This window comes from Sesamum indicum, linkage group LG3 (genome assembly GCF_026168435.1).
Source record: "Sesamum indicum cultivar Baizhima isolate 11 linkage group LG3, ASM2616843v1, whole genome shotgun sequence".
NCBI lineage: Eukaryota > Viridiplantae > Streptophyta > Magnoliopsida > Lamiales > Pedaliaceae > Sesamum > Sesamum indicum.
Genome location: NC_142659.1, coordinates 31258384 through 31275878, shown reverse-complemented (window position 1 = coordinate 31275878; position 17495 = coordinate 31258384). Strand labels below are relative to the sequence as shown.

The 17495-nt window shown below is 39.8% G+C and overlaps 4 protein-coding genes across 5 annotated transcripts; 2 read left to right on the top strand and 2 right to left on the bottom strand.

The window, feature by feature from the left end:
• Positions 1-709: 709 nt before the first annotated feature.
• Positions 710-4816, top strand: LOC105159550 (FT-interacting protein 7). The gene has a single exon (XM_011076655.3). It carries the CDS (start codon positions 1571-1573, stop codon positions 4646-4648), a length of 3078 nt encoding a protein of 1025 aa, XP_011074957.1. The 5' UTR covers positions 710-1570; the 3' UTR covers positions 4649-4816.
• Positions 4817-5312: 496 nt separating this feature from the next.
• On the top strand, positions 5313-6879 carry LOC105159549 (myb-related protein 308). Its single transcript, XM_011076654.3, has 3 exons — positions 5313-5902; positions 5994-6123; positions 6301-6879. The coding sequence occupies exons 1-3, from the start codon at positions 5770-5772 to the stop codon at positions 6827-6829; spliced, it is 792 nt and encodes a 263-aa protein (XP_011074956.1). The 5' UTR covers positions 5313-5769; the 3' UTR covers positions 6830-6879.
• Positions 6880-9766: 2887 nt separating this feature from the next.
• On the bottom strand, positions 9767-11772 carry LOC105159614 (transcription factor TCP23-like). The gene has a single exon (XM_088878260.1). The coding sequence runs from the start codon at positions 11042-11044 to the stop codon at positions 9884-9886; it is 1161 nt and encodes a 386-aa protein (XP_088734386.1). The 5' UTR covers positions 11045-11772; the 3' UTR covers positions 9767-9883.
• A 678-nt stretch (positions 11773-12450) lies between these two features.
• Positions 12451-16296, bottom strand: LOC105159548 (alkaline/neutral invertase CINV2-like). 2 transcript variants are annotated; one of them, XM_020692673.2, is made up of 5 exons: positions 15959-16296; positions 15097-15547; positions 14544-14975; positions 13354-13912; positions 12451-12964 (listed from the first exon to the last, which is right to left on the bottom strand). In XM_020692673.2, the coding sequence occupies exons 2-5, from the start codon at positions 15514-15516 to the stop codon at positions 12669-12671; spliced, it is 1707 nt and encodes a 568-aa protein (XP_020548332.1). In that variant the 5' UTR covers positions 15517-15547; positions 15959-16296; the 3' UTR covers positions 12451-12668. The 2 variants fall into 2 exon arrangements, with proteins under 2 accessions (XP_020548332.1, XP_088734384.1); XM_088878258.1 differs by having other exon boundaries at positions 15097-15491.
• Positions 16297-17495: the final 1199 nt, after the last annotated feature.

Here is a 17495-nt window from a genome sequence, read left to right as displayed (position 1 = left end):
TCTCCTCATCAATAACTCATCATCATCATCATCATATATGCGACTTATAATTAGTTATTCATTCATTATTCCTGCCCTCTCCTCTTGACTCATGTTGATTGTTTTTCTTATTTGAAACACTCATATATATATATATATAATTCATTATTAATTAATTAATGTCTGCCCTATATATATATATACACACACAAGTTGAAGAAAACATATATACTTTCCAGCTACCTCATCAAGATTCCATCAAGTAATTAATAATATGTGTATATGTAGAGAATGGTATGTACGTACTGTTTTCTGAATATAATTATTTTAATATATATCCCCACCTATATATATTGGACGTAGAGGCCGCAAATGTATGTAATTGCCTACTTTGGGTATGTAGAGAGAGAGAGGGGTGAATTAGTATAGTATATATGTATAATTGCATCTTTATATATATATATGTGTGTGTAGTGAGGAAAAGGTAAGGTACGTGTACGTAGCCGACAAATGAAATTAAAATTAAAATTGTGTTGGTATGAAATGATGAAGTGGAAGTGCATGCAGTAGGAGAAGGAGAGAGTACTTGGCACCTAAGTCATGCATCTCATCTCAATTAATAATTGTTGTGCCCCCCACCCCACCCCACCCCACCCCACCCCACCCTCACCTCACCTCACCTCATTCTCAATTTCTACTTTGTTTTTTTAGGTGTACGTAGTGTAGTGGTGATTGATACATGAATTTGTTTTACCCATGAAATTAGCATATATATGTAAACTTGTCTGGTTTTCAAATTGTTCAACTTAGACCCACAGTTTTCAGTTTTTGTACACACAACATTATATATACTTTACTTTACCATTGCAGTCTCAATCAGCAGATATAAAAAAATCAAACACGATTTTAACTGTATATTAAGGACAAGTCATGAAAAGAGTATACACACACACCTCATAGTGATAGTGGATCTTTTCAAATATGCATCCATTACCATACACATGAGAGAGAGAGAAAGAGAGAGAGGGTAAGTAGTGCTTTTTAAGTCCTAAAGCCTTTTTCTTTGTTTCCATGAATCAATCAATCCCATTCAAAAGTGCTCCCCTTTCAACTAATCCCACTACCTAACATTTTCCATCCACCCCACCCCACCCCACTTACCATTTTAATGAGAATCAAATATATTTGTATGAAAAACGAATTCATTACCTTTATAGTTTGTTACCTTTGATAAAATCCAATTTTAAAGAAAAGAAAAACTTTTTAAGACTTTTGTAATGATCCATACATACATATATATATATATGTATACAGACAAAGACAAGAATCAAAAGAGATATAGGAGGAGAGTAGGGACCCCGCCCCCTTAATTCCTCCAAACAATCATACTCTTCTCTTCCCTTCCAACAAATTACAGACGTGTATGTTCCTGTCTTCTTACTCCAAATAACCCCCCCTCCCCAATGACATCCCCCACCGCCAACTATTTTCCTCCACCCTATTTCCTTACTACTCTCTCTCTCTTTCTACCCCCTACCTCTTTTTCTTCTTCTTCTTCCATCATACCTAATTCTCTCTCCTCCTAAATTCCATGGCAAAACTCGTCGTTGAAGTTCTTGATGCCAGTGATCTCATGCCTAAAGATGGCCATGGAAGCGCTAGCCCCTTCGTAGAGGTTCAATTTGATGAGCAACACCAAAGAACTTCCACTAAGCCTAAAGATCTCAATCCTTCTTGGAATGAAAAGCTTGTTTTCAACATCAAGAATCCCAGAGACCTTCCCAACCAAACAATTGAGGTTTTCGTCTACAATGATAACAAACAAGGCCACCACAAGAATTTTCTCGGAAGGGTTCGGATTTCTGGCATGTCCGTTCCCTTTTCCGACCATGAAGCCGTCGTCCAGAGGTACCCCCTTGATAAAAGAGGTATCTTTTCTCACGTGAAGGGTGATATTGCTTTGAAGATATATTCCTCTGTGCATGGGGGTGTTGATGGAGTTCAGTCTTTTGAGCCACTGGAGCAAGTTTTCCAGCAGCACCTGGATGCTGTGGACAGTCATTACAATCATCATCCCAATAAACCCACAGAGACTGCTCCTGCTCCGTTGCAGGAGATCAATCCTAATAAGTTTGATGATGAGCATTACTACAAGAGAAGCCATGAGAAAAACAAGAAAAAAAAGAAGGAGAAAGAGGTGAGGACTTTTTACTCTGTGGGGAGTACTGCTTCCGCAGGAGGGGGCCCCCCACCCCCGCCGGCTGAGAAGCCGGTTTTCGTGGAAACTCGGAGTGATTTTGCCAAGTCTGGAGCAGCACCTGCAGCTACTGTAATGCAAATGCAATTTCCAGGACAGAAGCCTGAGTATGGGGTGGTGGAGACTAGGCCTCCTTTGGCTGCAAGAATGGGGTATTGGGGAAGGGACAAAACTGCAAGCACTTATGATTTGGTCGAGCAGATGAATTTTCTGTATGTACATGTTGTAAAAGCTAAGGATCTACCTGTGATGGACATATCAGGAAGTCTGGATCCCTACGTTGAGGTGAAAGTTGGAAACTACAAAGGTGTGACTAAGCACTTGGAGAAGAATCAGAATCCCGTCTGGAATAGCGTTTTTGCCTTTTCAAAGGAGAGACTGCAAACCAATTTGGTTGAAGTTACTGTGAAGGATAAGGATATCGGGAAGGATGATTTTGTGGGGAAAGTCTTATTTGATATAGCAGAAGTGCCTCAGCGGGTGCCACCGGATAGTCCACTGGCTCCTCAGTGGTACAAATTGGTGGACAAGAAAGGGGAGAAAATCAACCAGGGGGAGATTATGCTTGCAGTTTGGATGGGGACACAGGCTGATGAAGCCTTCCCCGAGGCTTGGCACTCTGATGCTCACAGCGTAAGCCAGCAAAGCCTTGCCAATACGAGGTCAAAAGTATATTTCTCGCCGAAATTGTATTATCTCCGAGCCCATATGATCGCAGCCCAAGATCTGGTGCCATCAGATAAAGGGCGGCAACCGGATACTTTTGTGAGGGTGCAGCTGGGGCATCAGATGCGGGTCACCAGGCCTTCACCAATGAAGCACATTAATCCAGAGTGGAATGAGGAGCTTATGTTTGTGGCATCTGAGCCTTTCGATGAGTACATAATTATCAGCGTGGAAGACAGAATTGGACCAGGCAAAGATGAAGTGATAGGAAGGATTATCATACCAGTTAGAGAAGTTCCACAGAGAATCGAAACTGCTAAGCTGCCTGATGCCCGTTGGTTTCCTCTCCAAAAGCCATCTGTGGCAGAGGAAGAAGGGGAGAAGAAAAAAGAGTTGAAATTTGCCAGCAGAATTCTTCTTCGGCTCTGCATAGATTCCGGTTACCATGTCCTGGATGAGTCCACCCATTTCAGCAGTGATCTTCAGCCATCATCCAAGCATCTGAGAAAGCCCAGCATTGGACTTCTTGAAGTTGGCATTTTGAGTGCTAGAAATCTGCTGCCAATGAAGAGCAAGGATGGTAAGATGACGGATGCTTATTGTGTGGCCAAGTACGGTAACAAATGGGTTCGGACCAGAACACTTTTAGACACTCTGCATCCTCGGTGGAATGAGCAGTACACTTGGGAAGTGTACGATCCTTGCACCGTGATAACTATTGGTGTCTTCGACAATTGCCACATCAATGGCAAGGATGACGCAAGGGATCAAAGGATTGGAAAAGTGAGAATTAGGCTCTCCACCTTAGAGACGGATCGAATTTACACCCACTCATACCCCTTATTGGTTCTTACCCCCTCGGGTTTGAAGAAGCATGGGGAGCTCCACCTGGCAATACGTTTCAGTTGCACTGCTTGGGTGAACATGGTGGCACAATATGGGAAGCCGTTGCTACCCAAAATGCATTATGTTCAGCCAATATCGGTTAGGCACATTGATTGGCTCCGACACCAGGCAATGCAGATAGTGGCTGCAAAATTGTCCAGGGCTGAGCCACCGCTTAGAAGGGAGATAGTGGAGTATATGTTGGATGTTGATTACCATATGTGGAGCCTTAGGAGAAGCAAAGCCAACTTCTTCCGCATAATGTCACTCCTTTCTGGGATATCGTATGTGTGCAGATGGTTCGATGGCATTTGTTACTGGAAAAACCCCCTGACCACAATCCTTGTGCATGTGCTCTTTCTGATACTAGTATGCTACCCCGAGCTGATTCTGCCTACAATTTTCCTCTACCTGTTTGTCATTGGGTTGTGGAACTATCGGTTTAGGCCCAGAGTTCCACCACACATGGATGCTCGTCTTTCTCAAGCCGAAAACACACATCCAGATGAACTAGATGAGGAATTCGACACATTTCCAACTTCTCGGCCAACTGACATTGTGAGGATGAGATACGACAGGTTGCGAAGCGTGGCAGGAAGAGTTCAAACAGTGATTGGAGATTTGGCAACACAAGGGGAAAGGGCGCTTTCCATATTGAGCTGGAGGGACCCGAGGGCGACAGCCATCTTTATTATATTTTCATTGATCTGGGCTGTATTTCTGTATGTGACACCATTCCAGGTGGTGGCAGTGCTAATTGGTCTATACATACTGCGGCATCCCCGGTTCAGGAGCAAGATGCCATCAGTACCTGTGAATTTCTTCAAGAGACTACCAGCCAGGACAGACTCCCTTCTGTGAGTGAGATCAAAAGCAGAAGAGAATTTATAATTTGGTAAATAAGTTGAAATAAAAGAATGTGCAGCAGAAGCAACCAACAGTTGCTGGATATCCATCCAATTTAATTATGTATTCAGATCAATTTTCCTTGTTCATGATTTTGATAATATATTCAATGTTTTATTGAAAGAGATGGGGATATTGGAAATGTATAGGTGAAGATGAGTAATGGTGGTGTCAATTAAGTTGATAGAGATCCACTCCCAACAATTCCAACGTCGTGATGGTTCGATAAGCACTAATGATTAAAAAATTTAAGAGATGCAGATTTTGGCATGAATCCATGAATATGTAGACAAAAGCATAGGAGAACTGAAGTTGTTCCAAAAAGACGAGAAGCTACTGCTGCTACTTCAATTATTGTTGCGCTTCCTGTAGCTGTCCAACTCCAACAATCATCCATCCATCTGGTCATCATCCACTCAAACTCAGTTCAGCCTCTCCACAGCTACAATATTGTTTTGATATGGGTTGGGCTGCTTGGCCACTCCAAAAGCCCATTGCTAATAATATGGACAAATTTGTGATGGATGGATGTATAGTAATGTCCAAGAAACAAAGACCCAAACACTGACATGTACATATGTAGATGGATGTAGATGATATGTAATAATAAGAGAGAGAGAGAGAGAGAGAGAGGCAAGTGATCCGTTAAAGTGTACCTACCCACCAAATCCCAACCCCATCTCATAACTAATTGGTGTTTCTCACCAACACTAACGTGGTGGTGTAGCTCAAATTCAAACGCCAATTCTGTTTGTTACAAACCACTCCCTCCCTAGTCCAAAGTCCCTACTCAACCTCTCCTCTCCTCTCTTCTCTTCTCTTTCAAGTTTCATCAATCCATCATTGCTCATTCATCATCTTCCCCACACCCAACACCCAACACCTCCCCCGCCCACACAAACACACACACACACACACATATATATATGTAATAGTCAGTATGCACTTGTGTGAATATCTGTGTAATTAAAGAGGGGTCTACTCCTGCAGCTCTTTGGATCTCTGTTTCTCATCTTTATTTCCAATCAACAACATCATCTTATTCGATCGGGTTTATTTCTTGTGTTGTTTAGGTGATGGGGCGTTCGCCTTGCTGTGAAAAAGCTCACACCAATAAAGGGGCTTGGTCTAAAGAAGAAGATGAGCGTCTCATCAATTACATCCGTGCTCATGGTGAAGGCAACTGGCGTTCCCTCCCTAAAGCTGCCGGTACGTACCACCTATACCCACCCACCCCTTCCTACATATATGCTACATTATGTATGTATGTATGTATTTTAATTATTGTTATATTATATAGGATTGCTTCGGTGTGGCAAGAGTTGCAGATTGAGATGGATTAATTACTTGAGACCTGACCTCAAGAGGGGCAATTTCACTCCAGAAGAAGACGAAATCATTATCAAACTTCATAGCCTCCTCGGAAATAAGTAATATGTTTTTCCATTCTTTCTTTCTCTAGATTATAATTAATGATGTAATTCCATCCATGGATATTGTTTTCTCTATAAAATTAGAGATTTCTTCATCTTTTACAGCTGCGGGAGGTAGTGATATTCAATTTTGAACTGATGGATTTGGTAATTATTAATTTCTTTAATTTGCAGATGGTCTTTAATAGCTGGAAGATTGGCTGGAAGAACAGACAATGAAATCAAGAATTACTGGAACACACACATCAAACGCAAGCTTATTAACAGCGGCATCGACCCCCAAACCCACCGTCCCCTCAACTCCAACGCCGCCGCTTCTCCCAATATTACTTGCTCCGACTTGAGAAACTCAACTCCACCACTCTCAAACGACAACACTAGTACTATTTCAACCAACCACCAGGTCCCCGGCCTCAAAAGTAATTTGATTCCTGCCACGGATACCTCATCGTCGACACTACTAGATAACGCCAAATGCAACAGCAGCAGCAGCACAACAGAGGAGGAGGAGGAGGAGTCTCATCTTCATCCTCCGCCACCGCAGAAGGAGGATGAATTGGATTTGGAGCTGTCAATAGGGCTGCCTTTTCAGTCTAATTATAAGTATATGATATCAGAGAGTGGTGGTTTTGAGAAGAATGGATTGTGTAGTGATTGCCAATCTTGTAAGGTAATGGCTAATTATACACATGTTGCTGATTAATTTGTAGAGTGCTTTTATTTTTGAAAAAAAGAAACAAAAATTAAAATCCATATTCTTAGTTTTCTTCTTGTGATCACACTTTTATTATTATTATTATTATTATTATTATTATTATTTTGCTTTCCTTTTTCTATATAAATATAGGGAGAGATTAGGATTGGATGAGATGGTGCATAATGAATATGTACGTATTGTAATTAAAAGTAGATTGGTTATATGCATTGTAATTAATTAATTAATTAATGAGAGGTATATTTGTTGTGTCCTTCCATTAATATAATTGAAATTAAAGGTGTAGGTGGATTGAATTTTTGACAGCTGATTAAAAATATTGAAAGAAGCTGATCAACATCATCATCTCAATCATTTGATATATATGGAAAATGAAGTTAAGGTAGGATGGGAGTACTTGTTATATAATTTGCGGAAAGGCTAAGGGTAGGGGAAGATGGGGGCGGGCCACAGGTGGGGGGGAGCAAGAGAGGCGAGTCCATTACGACTATGTACAAAAAGTAGCATGCATCTAGTGATACCAAATTAAAGATCAAAACAATTTATTCACGAATATCAATAATGAATTAGCTTTTTTTAAGTAATTTATTTGTTAAGCAATTATGGGTTCATTAAATTAAATTTCCTCATCAGTTTGCTGCTGTAGTTATTAATAATATTATTCCTATAAATAGGAGATTCACATGTAATTATATTAAATTTCAGAGGAATGAGAGTGTAATTATTCTTAATAATAATAATAATAATAATAATATGCGAGACGAATAACTACTTATCACCTATATATATTAATTAATATAATTGTTTGTAGGAACGTATATAGTGATGATGGCAATAAGACGTGAGAGCTAGCTATAAATTCAACTCAACTGTAAATGATATGATATGATATGAAGTGAAGCAATAAAACCCACCCTCCTACCCTCATCCACCTACGTATTCTTTGATTATTATTGTCGGTTGTCAGTCAAACATGGGTAGGGTTAGGGGTGGGTAGGTTTGATGAGGTTAGTTGCCTCCCGCAACAACTCTTCACCTGCACTACAACACTGTCTCCAATCCAATTTAATAACACATACACACCTTGTCACTTTCTGATGATGCCCCAAACCTCATAACTTTGAGTTTAAACTTTTACACTCATAACTTGAAGAATTCATCTGACCCTCCTCCCAATGCCCCAATCAACCACCATACGAACCCTTTCTACATTCTTTAGTTGGTAAGATTTTCTGGAGAAAAAGTAAAAGGCGCTTTCCTCCACAATTCTCATACCTCTTCAAAATCACCTCCACTCTCCAAACTTGTTTAGGAATAGCTGTCTGGCAGCAGCCTAAACCTGCATACACCCGGCCGCTGGTAATTCCGGTTAAGGCGACGCCCAGAAACAAAGCCGTAAGTGTCACAGCCCACAATAGTAAACTTGTTGGCTGTGTTGTCAACAGTAAGATAGGTGGGCAAATTTATCTGTAGGAAACTCTAGTCCGGTTTCGGTCATAACAATCGTGGGCAACAAATTGCAAGAGTCTCAGCTGGCCATCAAGGGAATGGCATGCTAACATTCCCACATGGATGGATGCAGTTGGGCTTGGCTATTGGTGGAGTAGCAGCAGCAAGTGTTGGTGTTATGGGAAGTGCAAGTTTAATGAGGATGAAGTGGATTTGCAGCACATGAAATCCCATGATTATTGCTTTTTTCTTGGTTGTGTGATGAGAAATTAACAAGAATGGACGCCACACAACATCCCTTTGATTCATTACTATTTCAAAAAACATTGTCCACATCACATGGAAAATTAGTGAAGCCATCATTCATACTTAATTCAACATCCTCCCGCTCCCCAATTGAAAATATCTCCTAATTTTATTCACATTAATTATTAGTCTACTCATTAATCAATCCCTAATGCCTCATTCCAATCCAAAATTGTCGGCACCTGCACTTCACATCACTAAATCATACATTACTTTTTTCTCCAATTCCACACCCTAATCCCACCCATTTTTCCTGTTCGATTGTCTGAAAAGTCAGTAATAAGGGTTGAAGGTAAAGTCTTTTCTGAAGACTTTGTGAAGATGAGTCAGCACCAGGTGCTTGTGAACTTGCCAGACTCCAAGTACCAAAAATACGTTAAGTATGCATTTTGAGAGCATTTAGTAGTTTTTTGTTGTATATATTATGAAGTATGTTGTTTTTTAATGGTTGTGCTGTACTGTATGGTTTATTTTTCTCCCTTTAAGTCGTATTGTATGTTGTATGCGAAATATTAGGCATGTGGTCCATTTTCTTTTTTTTTTTTTTTTAACTATTGTTATGGTATTCGAGAATGTTGATGTTGTGTACTGAATTTTATTGATTATTAATTAAATTGATATTGTTTCTTGGTTTTTCTATATATATATATATGTTAATCGAAAGCTGCTTAGTTAAGCATGCATGCATAACTAGTTAATTTGTCTAGTATTTTAATTGTATGTACCGATATGACGTGATTAAATTAAGTAGCATGGCTACTGCTACTTTTTGTGTGTGTGAGCCCATCATAAAAATCTATGTAAGGATAACGAAAAGGACCCTCATGAAAAAGTCAAAACAATTAAAGCAGCAGCAAGACCAAGACCTAGCAATCAGATTCAAACCTTTGCTTTTAGCACAGAATGAATGAATTCACTGACCCCACAAACAAAGAAACAACGACCAAGACCCTTAGACGGACCCCTGATTTTTCTGATTCAGATTTTCTAACATTTCCAGATTTACTGCCAAGTCAACACAATCCTAATTTCACATCATCCTTATACAACTCCTTTTCACTTCAAATTTAAAACAAAAAGAGAGAGAAAGAAACAGTAACGCTGACATGAGAGCTGCAACTCAAGTCCTAAGGTAATAACAACAGCAAAAAACAGAGAAGAAACCATACGTACGCACAAAATATCAAAAATTTCAGCTGTCAAAATAAGACTAGTTTAATTAATTATTGAACAATAAAGATAAAGACAATAAAATTATTAATAGGGTGGATTTCATCAATGTAAAATTTACTCTGATTCTTTTGAATTCTCATCGCTGCTATCGCTCTGTTGCTGCTGAAAGTGCTCCAAGTTCATTCCCAAATCAATTCTGCTACTATTACTACTACTACTATGATATGCATTCATACACGGCAACGTTCCTATATTAGTTTCTGTAGCACTTAAACCCAGCTGCTGAAGCGGGGGATGTGCCTGTTGCAACAACACTGGCCCCGCCGGATTGATCGGACTATATCGACCCACTCCAGAAAACTCGAAACCGCCTATTTTCTGCATGGAGTTGGAGGACGTCCTCAACTGCCATTCCTGCTGCCCCACTGTTGCCGTGGCAGCGCCTCCACTCACCGGAAGCATCCAGAACGCGTTCCCAATGCTGGCAGCAGCTGGCGCCACAGCCCAAATGGGGGGAGCCGGAATGTAGCTAGAAGCCTGAAATAAAGCGGGTTTGGTATCTGATCCTTGTTCTTGGTCCCGAGCACTGTTTCTTCCCGGCGTAGCCGATGTTGAACTGGTTGTATCACCTCTGAACCGTCTTTTCGTGTAATTCTCATCTGGGTCTTGCCCAAAATTAGCGATTGAGGTGAGCTGGTGGGGGAACCCCAGCATGCTGGGGGCGCCGCCGACGAAGAGAGGCGCAGATTTTGATGGTGGAGCTGAAATGGTGGTGCGGCTGCTGCGTAACGATACATTGAGAGTCGAAAAATTAGCCGGGATTGTGCCTGTGCCAGTGGCAGCTATAATAGCCGGCTCAGCTTGCTGCAACAGCCATTCTATGGTTTCGCCATCAGACTTGTGGCCTAATTCTCTAGTCAGCTGAAAAACGCGGGCAGCGCATAAAGCAGGCATGCGTATGCGCCGCCCACGGCCATCCACCTTTGTATGGCGGTCTTTGGACGGTTTCTTGGCAGCTTTGTTGGTTACAGAATCATTTCTGTTGGCGGTGGTGGGGGTGGAGGAGGAAGAAGAGACGTCTAAGTTTCTTGATTGTTGGGCGGAAATGGAGCCCATGAAGGGGCCATTAGGTGGGGCTAGACCGGACCCAGAACCGGGTTCTTGACTTTGGTGGTACCGGTGAGGAGAAAGCAGCTGTAGGGAGGAGGCCGCTTCATGGTGGCCTGAATTACTACTGTTGCCTTGTTTCTGAGCGGGCAACTCCATAAATTGCATGCTTCTCCGGAGGAGGATTGTATTCTATTACGAGAAAAATTTCTGGCCGCTTCAAACGTTGTCCGAAAGAGTGAGGGTCAGGTGTTTTGTAATAGCGAAGTCTTTAGAGCCATCTGAACAAGTTGGGTGGGGAAGTATTAGTGGGATTTGTTTTTCTATTCACTCTCCTCCTCCTTTGTGGTTGATGCTGTGTGTTTGGAGAGAGAGATTAGGTGTGGGGCTATGGTGGGAACCCATTGAAAAAGCTATAACGAAATAGAGAAGCAGTGGGAGTTAGCTGGGATGGGAATGGGATTGGGGTGATGGGGTCCAAGTGGTGGTGGCAGGTGGGGACTTGGCAGAAAAAGCTGAATGAATGTAGCTGAAGCTGAAGGTCCACTGGTGGGGCCTTCTTAGTAGTAATTACAGAGCAGATGGCTTGCTATTTGTTTTCCGGAAATTACAACCTGATTGGATAATTGAAACTTAGTCATCTGCCCTAAAATTTTTGATCATTAACTTGCTGATCTATTTTGGGAATCGCTCCACCAAAATCAACGAGAAAGGAAACTTACTGCTACATGGAACTTCTCGGAGTTCTTATTTAATTTCACTCTTCGACTTCCCGTATTACTCTATCTTGCGGGCCTGTTAGATTTGCTTTATCTTCATTCTTGCGCTTCTTATTTCAGATTTTTGTCTCAACAGCTTGTTTGTAGTCTCTACGTTTTCTGGTCTCTCTGTTTCTACGCAAGCAACCAGGTCCAGGACTCTTACCACGAATGCAGCTTTAATTGCATAGTATGTGGAGCATTTTCAACATACTTAAGCATAACTCAACTCATGATGAAGCACTCGACTATTTATTACAGTCAAACCGAAATAGCTAGAGCCCATTTCATAAAAGACAAACCCTCCCAAGCAGGCAACAGTGTACAGAATTTATAGACCAGGGACCAATAAGAGAAAGTTATATCACATGAAGAAACAGAGGGACCAATGCGATTGTTAAATGAAGGGGCCGGGTGAGGTGTGGACTTGTGGAGACTGGAGAGGTCAAGAACGAGCAACATGACTCTAATCTCATGAGCCACTTGGACAGGCCTTCCATCTGTACACAACGGGCCATGCCAGCTCTTTCTCTACACAAACCTTACGACTTACCTTCATTTCATTTTTCTTTCTTGCAATTAAGCTCGTCTCGCTTAGTCCACTCTTAGTTAAAAGAAACAAGGTTACCCGGTACGGAGATTTTTTGTGGACTATTAGTAGGTTGTCTGCATAACTAAGTGTCGGCAATTCTGACATTCATTGCCTGAACTCTCAAAAAAATTTTGTGTCTGGGCGAATAGCCGCACAGGGAAGCCCTTGATTGTAAATTTGTAATACCTCAACCCAGATAATAAAAGCTTATAATTCTAAATGCCTTTGAAGAGCTAAACACAAATGATTCCCTCTTATACTCCAAAGACAAATATGCTAATCTTATGAGACTCTAAATGTAAACAAAAACAAAATTTTCATCAAACCTACGTGGAGGAAATTGCAGACAACTGTTCTTTTCAACAACACAAACATGGCGTCTCATGTTGATCAGCTTTCTCTACATTTTCTTTTGCTTTACAGGGTTTGTAAATGAAGCTTGTCAGCAAGTCCATGACGAGGATCTCCTAATAACATGCTTCCTTTGCTTGTCTTCCTCAAGAGAGATCATTCCCAAGTTTGAAGGATCCTCCAACATCATTTTAGCCACAAGATACCCAGCAATGGACCACGTCTGGTACTTCCTAGCTTGCTTACCTATATATCTTCCTAATTTCCCATCATAATATTCAGGCCAGCTATCCTTCAGCAAACGGCTCTCTGCAAGATCAATTGCTTGTCTTGCAATTTGTATGCGTCCAGTTTTTATGCATGCGGCTGTTAGCATCCATAAAAGCACTGCAGTCCACATGTAAACAAATATAGTGAGGGAAAAAAAAATGCATGAGTTGATAAATTAGGACAAAATACATTACAGAATACGGAAAAGATACTGCAAAAGTGTCGGAGATTAGCAGTTTCTGTTTGTGCTAAACTTTTGAAGGAATGTAGTAAAAAGACCACTTGTTTCTGCAGGAGCAAAAAGTAAAGATTACAACCACTATTTGAATGCATCAACGCCTTGATTTTGAAAACAAAAAAGTGTTATTTGTTAGGTACTCTTCAGAATAGTGCAGAAGACTTAATTTGAAGTTCTTCAACCAGAAAAATGATCCAAACTACTTTTTAGTTCTGTAGAGCTCCAAGTAGCAAGAGAGAGCTTTAAATAAAGAGAGTTATGGAAAAACCTGGCCAAGATCCTCCATTATGATAACTCCATCTTGTATTCTTTGGATCACAGCCAGTTACTATTCGCCATTCATGACTTTCAAGTGCTGGATAACATATTTTTAAAGGCATTTCTCCAACCAGCTCCTCCCACCTTGCTTCTATAAGGTCCATAACGGCAGAAGCTTGCTCAGGAGTGGCAAGTGAAGATAAGATAGCAATACAATTACCTAAAGCAAACCATCTAAAATCCATCCGTGCAGGACTAACATTTCCGATAAAGTAACCACCACGCATTGGCATAAAATCAAATACCCAATCAGGGATTGAATCAGGAATTACATTAAATTTATTCACGGCAGTATGAGAATATTCCTCGGTTTTATACCGGTATATGTCATTTAATCGTTGGAAGTCTAGCCAAAAGTAACTTCTCATATGATAACTCAAGGCGTGCAAACGCTTCACTATTCTCTCAATAAACTCTTTTCCTTCTTGATCAGGCTTCAGCATTAACAAAGCAGATCGTAATGCCATAAAGAAGAGTGCTTGGATCTCAATCGGGTAGCCATAAATTCCCTGTCAAATCAAATTGTGGCATAGAATAAATATCAAGGAACACAATGCAAAAGCCAAATAGATATGAAGAGAATATTATAATCTGATACCTACCTGGTCTAAGCCAAAAGATAGAAAACTTAAAGTTCATATTGGTGCAGAATATGTAAATAGAAACATATAGTTTAGGCTATATTAAGTTACGAGGTTGCTTCTGCAGCCAGGCAATGGAACAAACCAGATGTAAATAGACCAAAAATTTGTTTACGTCATCCTTAAACGCAGGGAGAGAAAGGAAGAAGAAGAAAAAGAAGAAAATAAAATTCCATGCAATTTCATTTTACAAATTCAGCCTCCGAGTATCAGCACCAAAACTGCTCTGTACATCATGCAAATTTCCGTCGCAAAATTAATGTAAAAATCTTCCAAGAAGTGCTTCCTTCTATTTGTGGGAGAGCTCATTAAATGCCATTTAGCATTCATGTACTGAAATGCCTCAATAAGCTTCGAATGTATTATTTTCTCCCAAAATGTAATTCATGCAACCATGCATCAGTCCGACTGGTTGAAACAGTGAAGAGCATTAGCCATCGTATGGATAAATAACAACATTAGACACTGTTAGCAAGAGAGAGATAACAAGGTATCTCACCATTCTCCGATCAATCATTGAACAACCATCAGCACATAGCAACGTTGGAAATGTGTCAAATCCTTCTGAGAGACACAAGGCAAGAATAAGTCTCATCCCCTTCTGGCATTCAGGTGTTTCAGCCAGAGATTGGTCTCCGGTAGATTTTGTATATGCACGGAGAAGAATTATCCACCAGAAACCAGAATCAACTGGAGCCACTCTTCCTATCGCACTCTCGCCAAAATCTGCTATAATTGTTTCTGTCTTGCGAATTGGATTGTGAAGAACTTTGAAACTAGCTGACATAACACCCTCACCCAGTTTGAACCTGTCTATTCGTTTTTCCCACCCTTGAAGCTGAAGTGTCTTCAATAGGAAATTTTTAACGATATCAGGCTCACCATTCATTAGAAAAGCCAGCGCACTTGGTACAAAATCTCGAACAAATACCTGAATTCCATGTAAACTACAAATTCAGGAGAGGGTAATAGCACTGTAGCAGCATAGTAATACCATAGTTGCCCAAATATCACTGATTCTCACATGAAGATCATAAACTCATGACTTTTACCTGATCATAGTTTAAGACCTCCTCAGACGCATGATCATCAGCAGCAATTGTGCCAACTGGTTGAGCGCGAAAGTACACCAAGGACCTTCGGAGTGCTTCCCATGCATCTCCAACTATAGGATGTGGCTCGAAAAAACTCCCAGCAGATGGAGGGGTGTCCGGTGTTGACCGTCCAGGTGAGTATGCACTCTCGTAACTTTCTAGACCTCTGTGCAGACCAGTTGTTAACTCGCTAAGTGACCTCTCATCAAATGATCTCTTTCTCTCCATCTTTAATCTGGGCTTATCAAGTAGCTTTGAGAGATCATGGTCATCCATTTCAGAGATTGAGCAACGGGAACTCACATATTTAAGTCCAATCTCTTTTCCAGCATCTATTTCCCGCCTCATACCATCTGCAATAACCTTAACACCATCCATAATCTGTACCCAATTTCAATACAAGTACCCTCTGTATCACAAGAAAGTTTTCACTATAAGACGAAAATGCATATACAATAGACACACGAGCACATACATTGGGTAAATATGTGTAGTGTGCTAACACACCTAATCAGTCAGTGTTGTATATATATATATATATATATATATATATATATATATAACGATGTCTTTCTATAGCAAACTGGTAAATGCCCAATCTACAAAGAGTAGATGAGTGACTAATTAACATGAATTTCTATTCATAAATCAACTGAAACACATAAATAAAAAAATGTCTAGCATATCATACTGTCACAGGTATCCAGCATAACTATTCTCTTTGAGCCGGAAAGGGAGAAGAGAGACCAATATACAACATTGTAGGCATCCACACATACTCACGAGATCATCCAACTCAACAGAAAGTAGAAAATCCTACCTGCACTTGACAATATGGAAATTCTAGGTAAGAAATAATAAGTTTGTAAAACAATGAATTGTGGAGTTGAAGCATGTTTATAGGCCCATGAGATCAAAAGAGCGGGATCGCATCGCGAATTCGGAAATGATAATATAAAGATTGAATTTTTGAAGGCGATGGGAAATACATTATAAATAATACAAAGGAATAGGAGAGAAGAGAAAACAAGGAATGTAATGTAAGTAAGAAGGGATTGAGAGAGGTCGAAGATATGCAATGGACGGCATTGGCTGCTGCCACTGCCAAAACAAGAGTTGCAGTGAGTCTGTGTGAGAAATAAGAAGAATGAGTGACATTGGCTGCTCACCGCTCACGCTTGCATCATTTTTTTTAATTCAACATAATATTTATAATTTTTTAAATTAAAAATATATATATACCTATACTTTACTCTTTATTTTATTAATATTCTCCGCCAGCTTTTTACAGCATCCATCCGTCCACAACTAATTAAACTAAACCAACACTTTTTATATATTATCTGAATCAATTTCCTAATTTATTTTTATACCTACCTACCTACTTTTCCTCTTTCTATGATTTCAATAATTAAAGACAATATATATATATATATAATTAAAGATAAATTTTGCAAGAAGACTCGGTCAAAATAAATAATTTGATTACATGAATTCGAGTTTGGAGAGCATATATATTTATATATGTTTTGGTAGAGGTACATTAGTGATGTGGTCGTGAGAAATAGGAATTTTGCCCACTATATAATTGTGCATCATTTGAAATCAATGCTGATTTTAAAATAGTTTTTTATACGTATGAGAGATCAAATCAATAAATAGTCTTCCCTTCATTAAAAATAATATTTTAAATATTTATAGTGATGTTGGAAATTATGTAATGTGATAAGGTGTATGTGTTTATTGTATGACTTGTATGTAATTTTTTTTTTTATCCTTGTAAATAAATAAATACATCAATTAGAGTGATGGGATATTAAGGAGCCCATTAATTAAACACACATTGCACAAATTAACCAATTAATTCTAATTAATAAATCTCTATACTTTTGCTTTATAATTAATACATTGGGGGCGGGATGGGGCGGGGCTGAGGAGGCTGATCACAGTAATACACAATCACCTCCATGGCCCATGCACCGCAATACATAAATATAAATTGATGATCCGGTCCGATGGGGTTATAAAGTCCATGCACGCAACTGAAAACCTTAAACTTGTGTGAATCAGACACCAAAATCACTACTGCACGGGCAAAATTTTTTTATGTACCGTTAAAAAAGGTTATTTTTATCTTTTGTACCACAATTGTTGTGGGTTTGAATTTTATATCATTAAATCAAAAAATAAATTTTTTTGGTCTCATAAAGTCATGTGCGGCGCACATGACTGTTATGCTCCGTTAACTAACATTAACCTCACCATTTTGGAGGGAAATGGCACGTGATGCTGCGAAAAATGAGGAAAAATTGGCATAAGTTAGGGCTTCCAAAATCCCAACCATCAGCTTCAGGTTG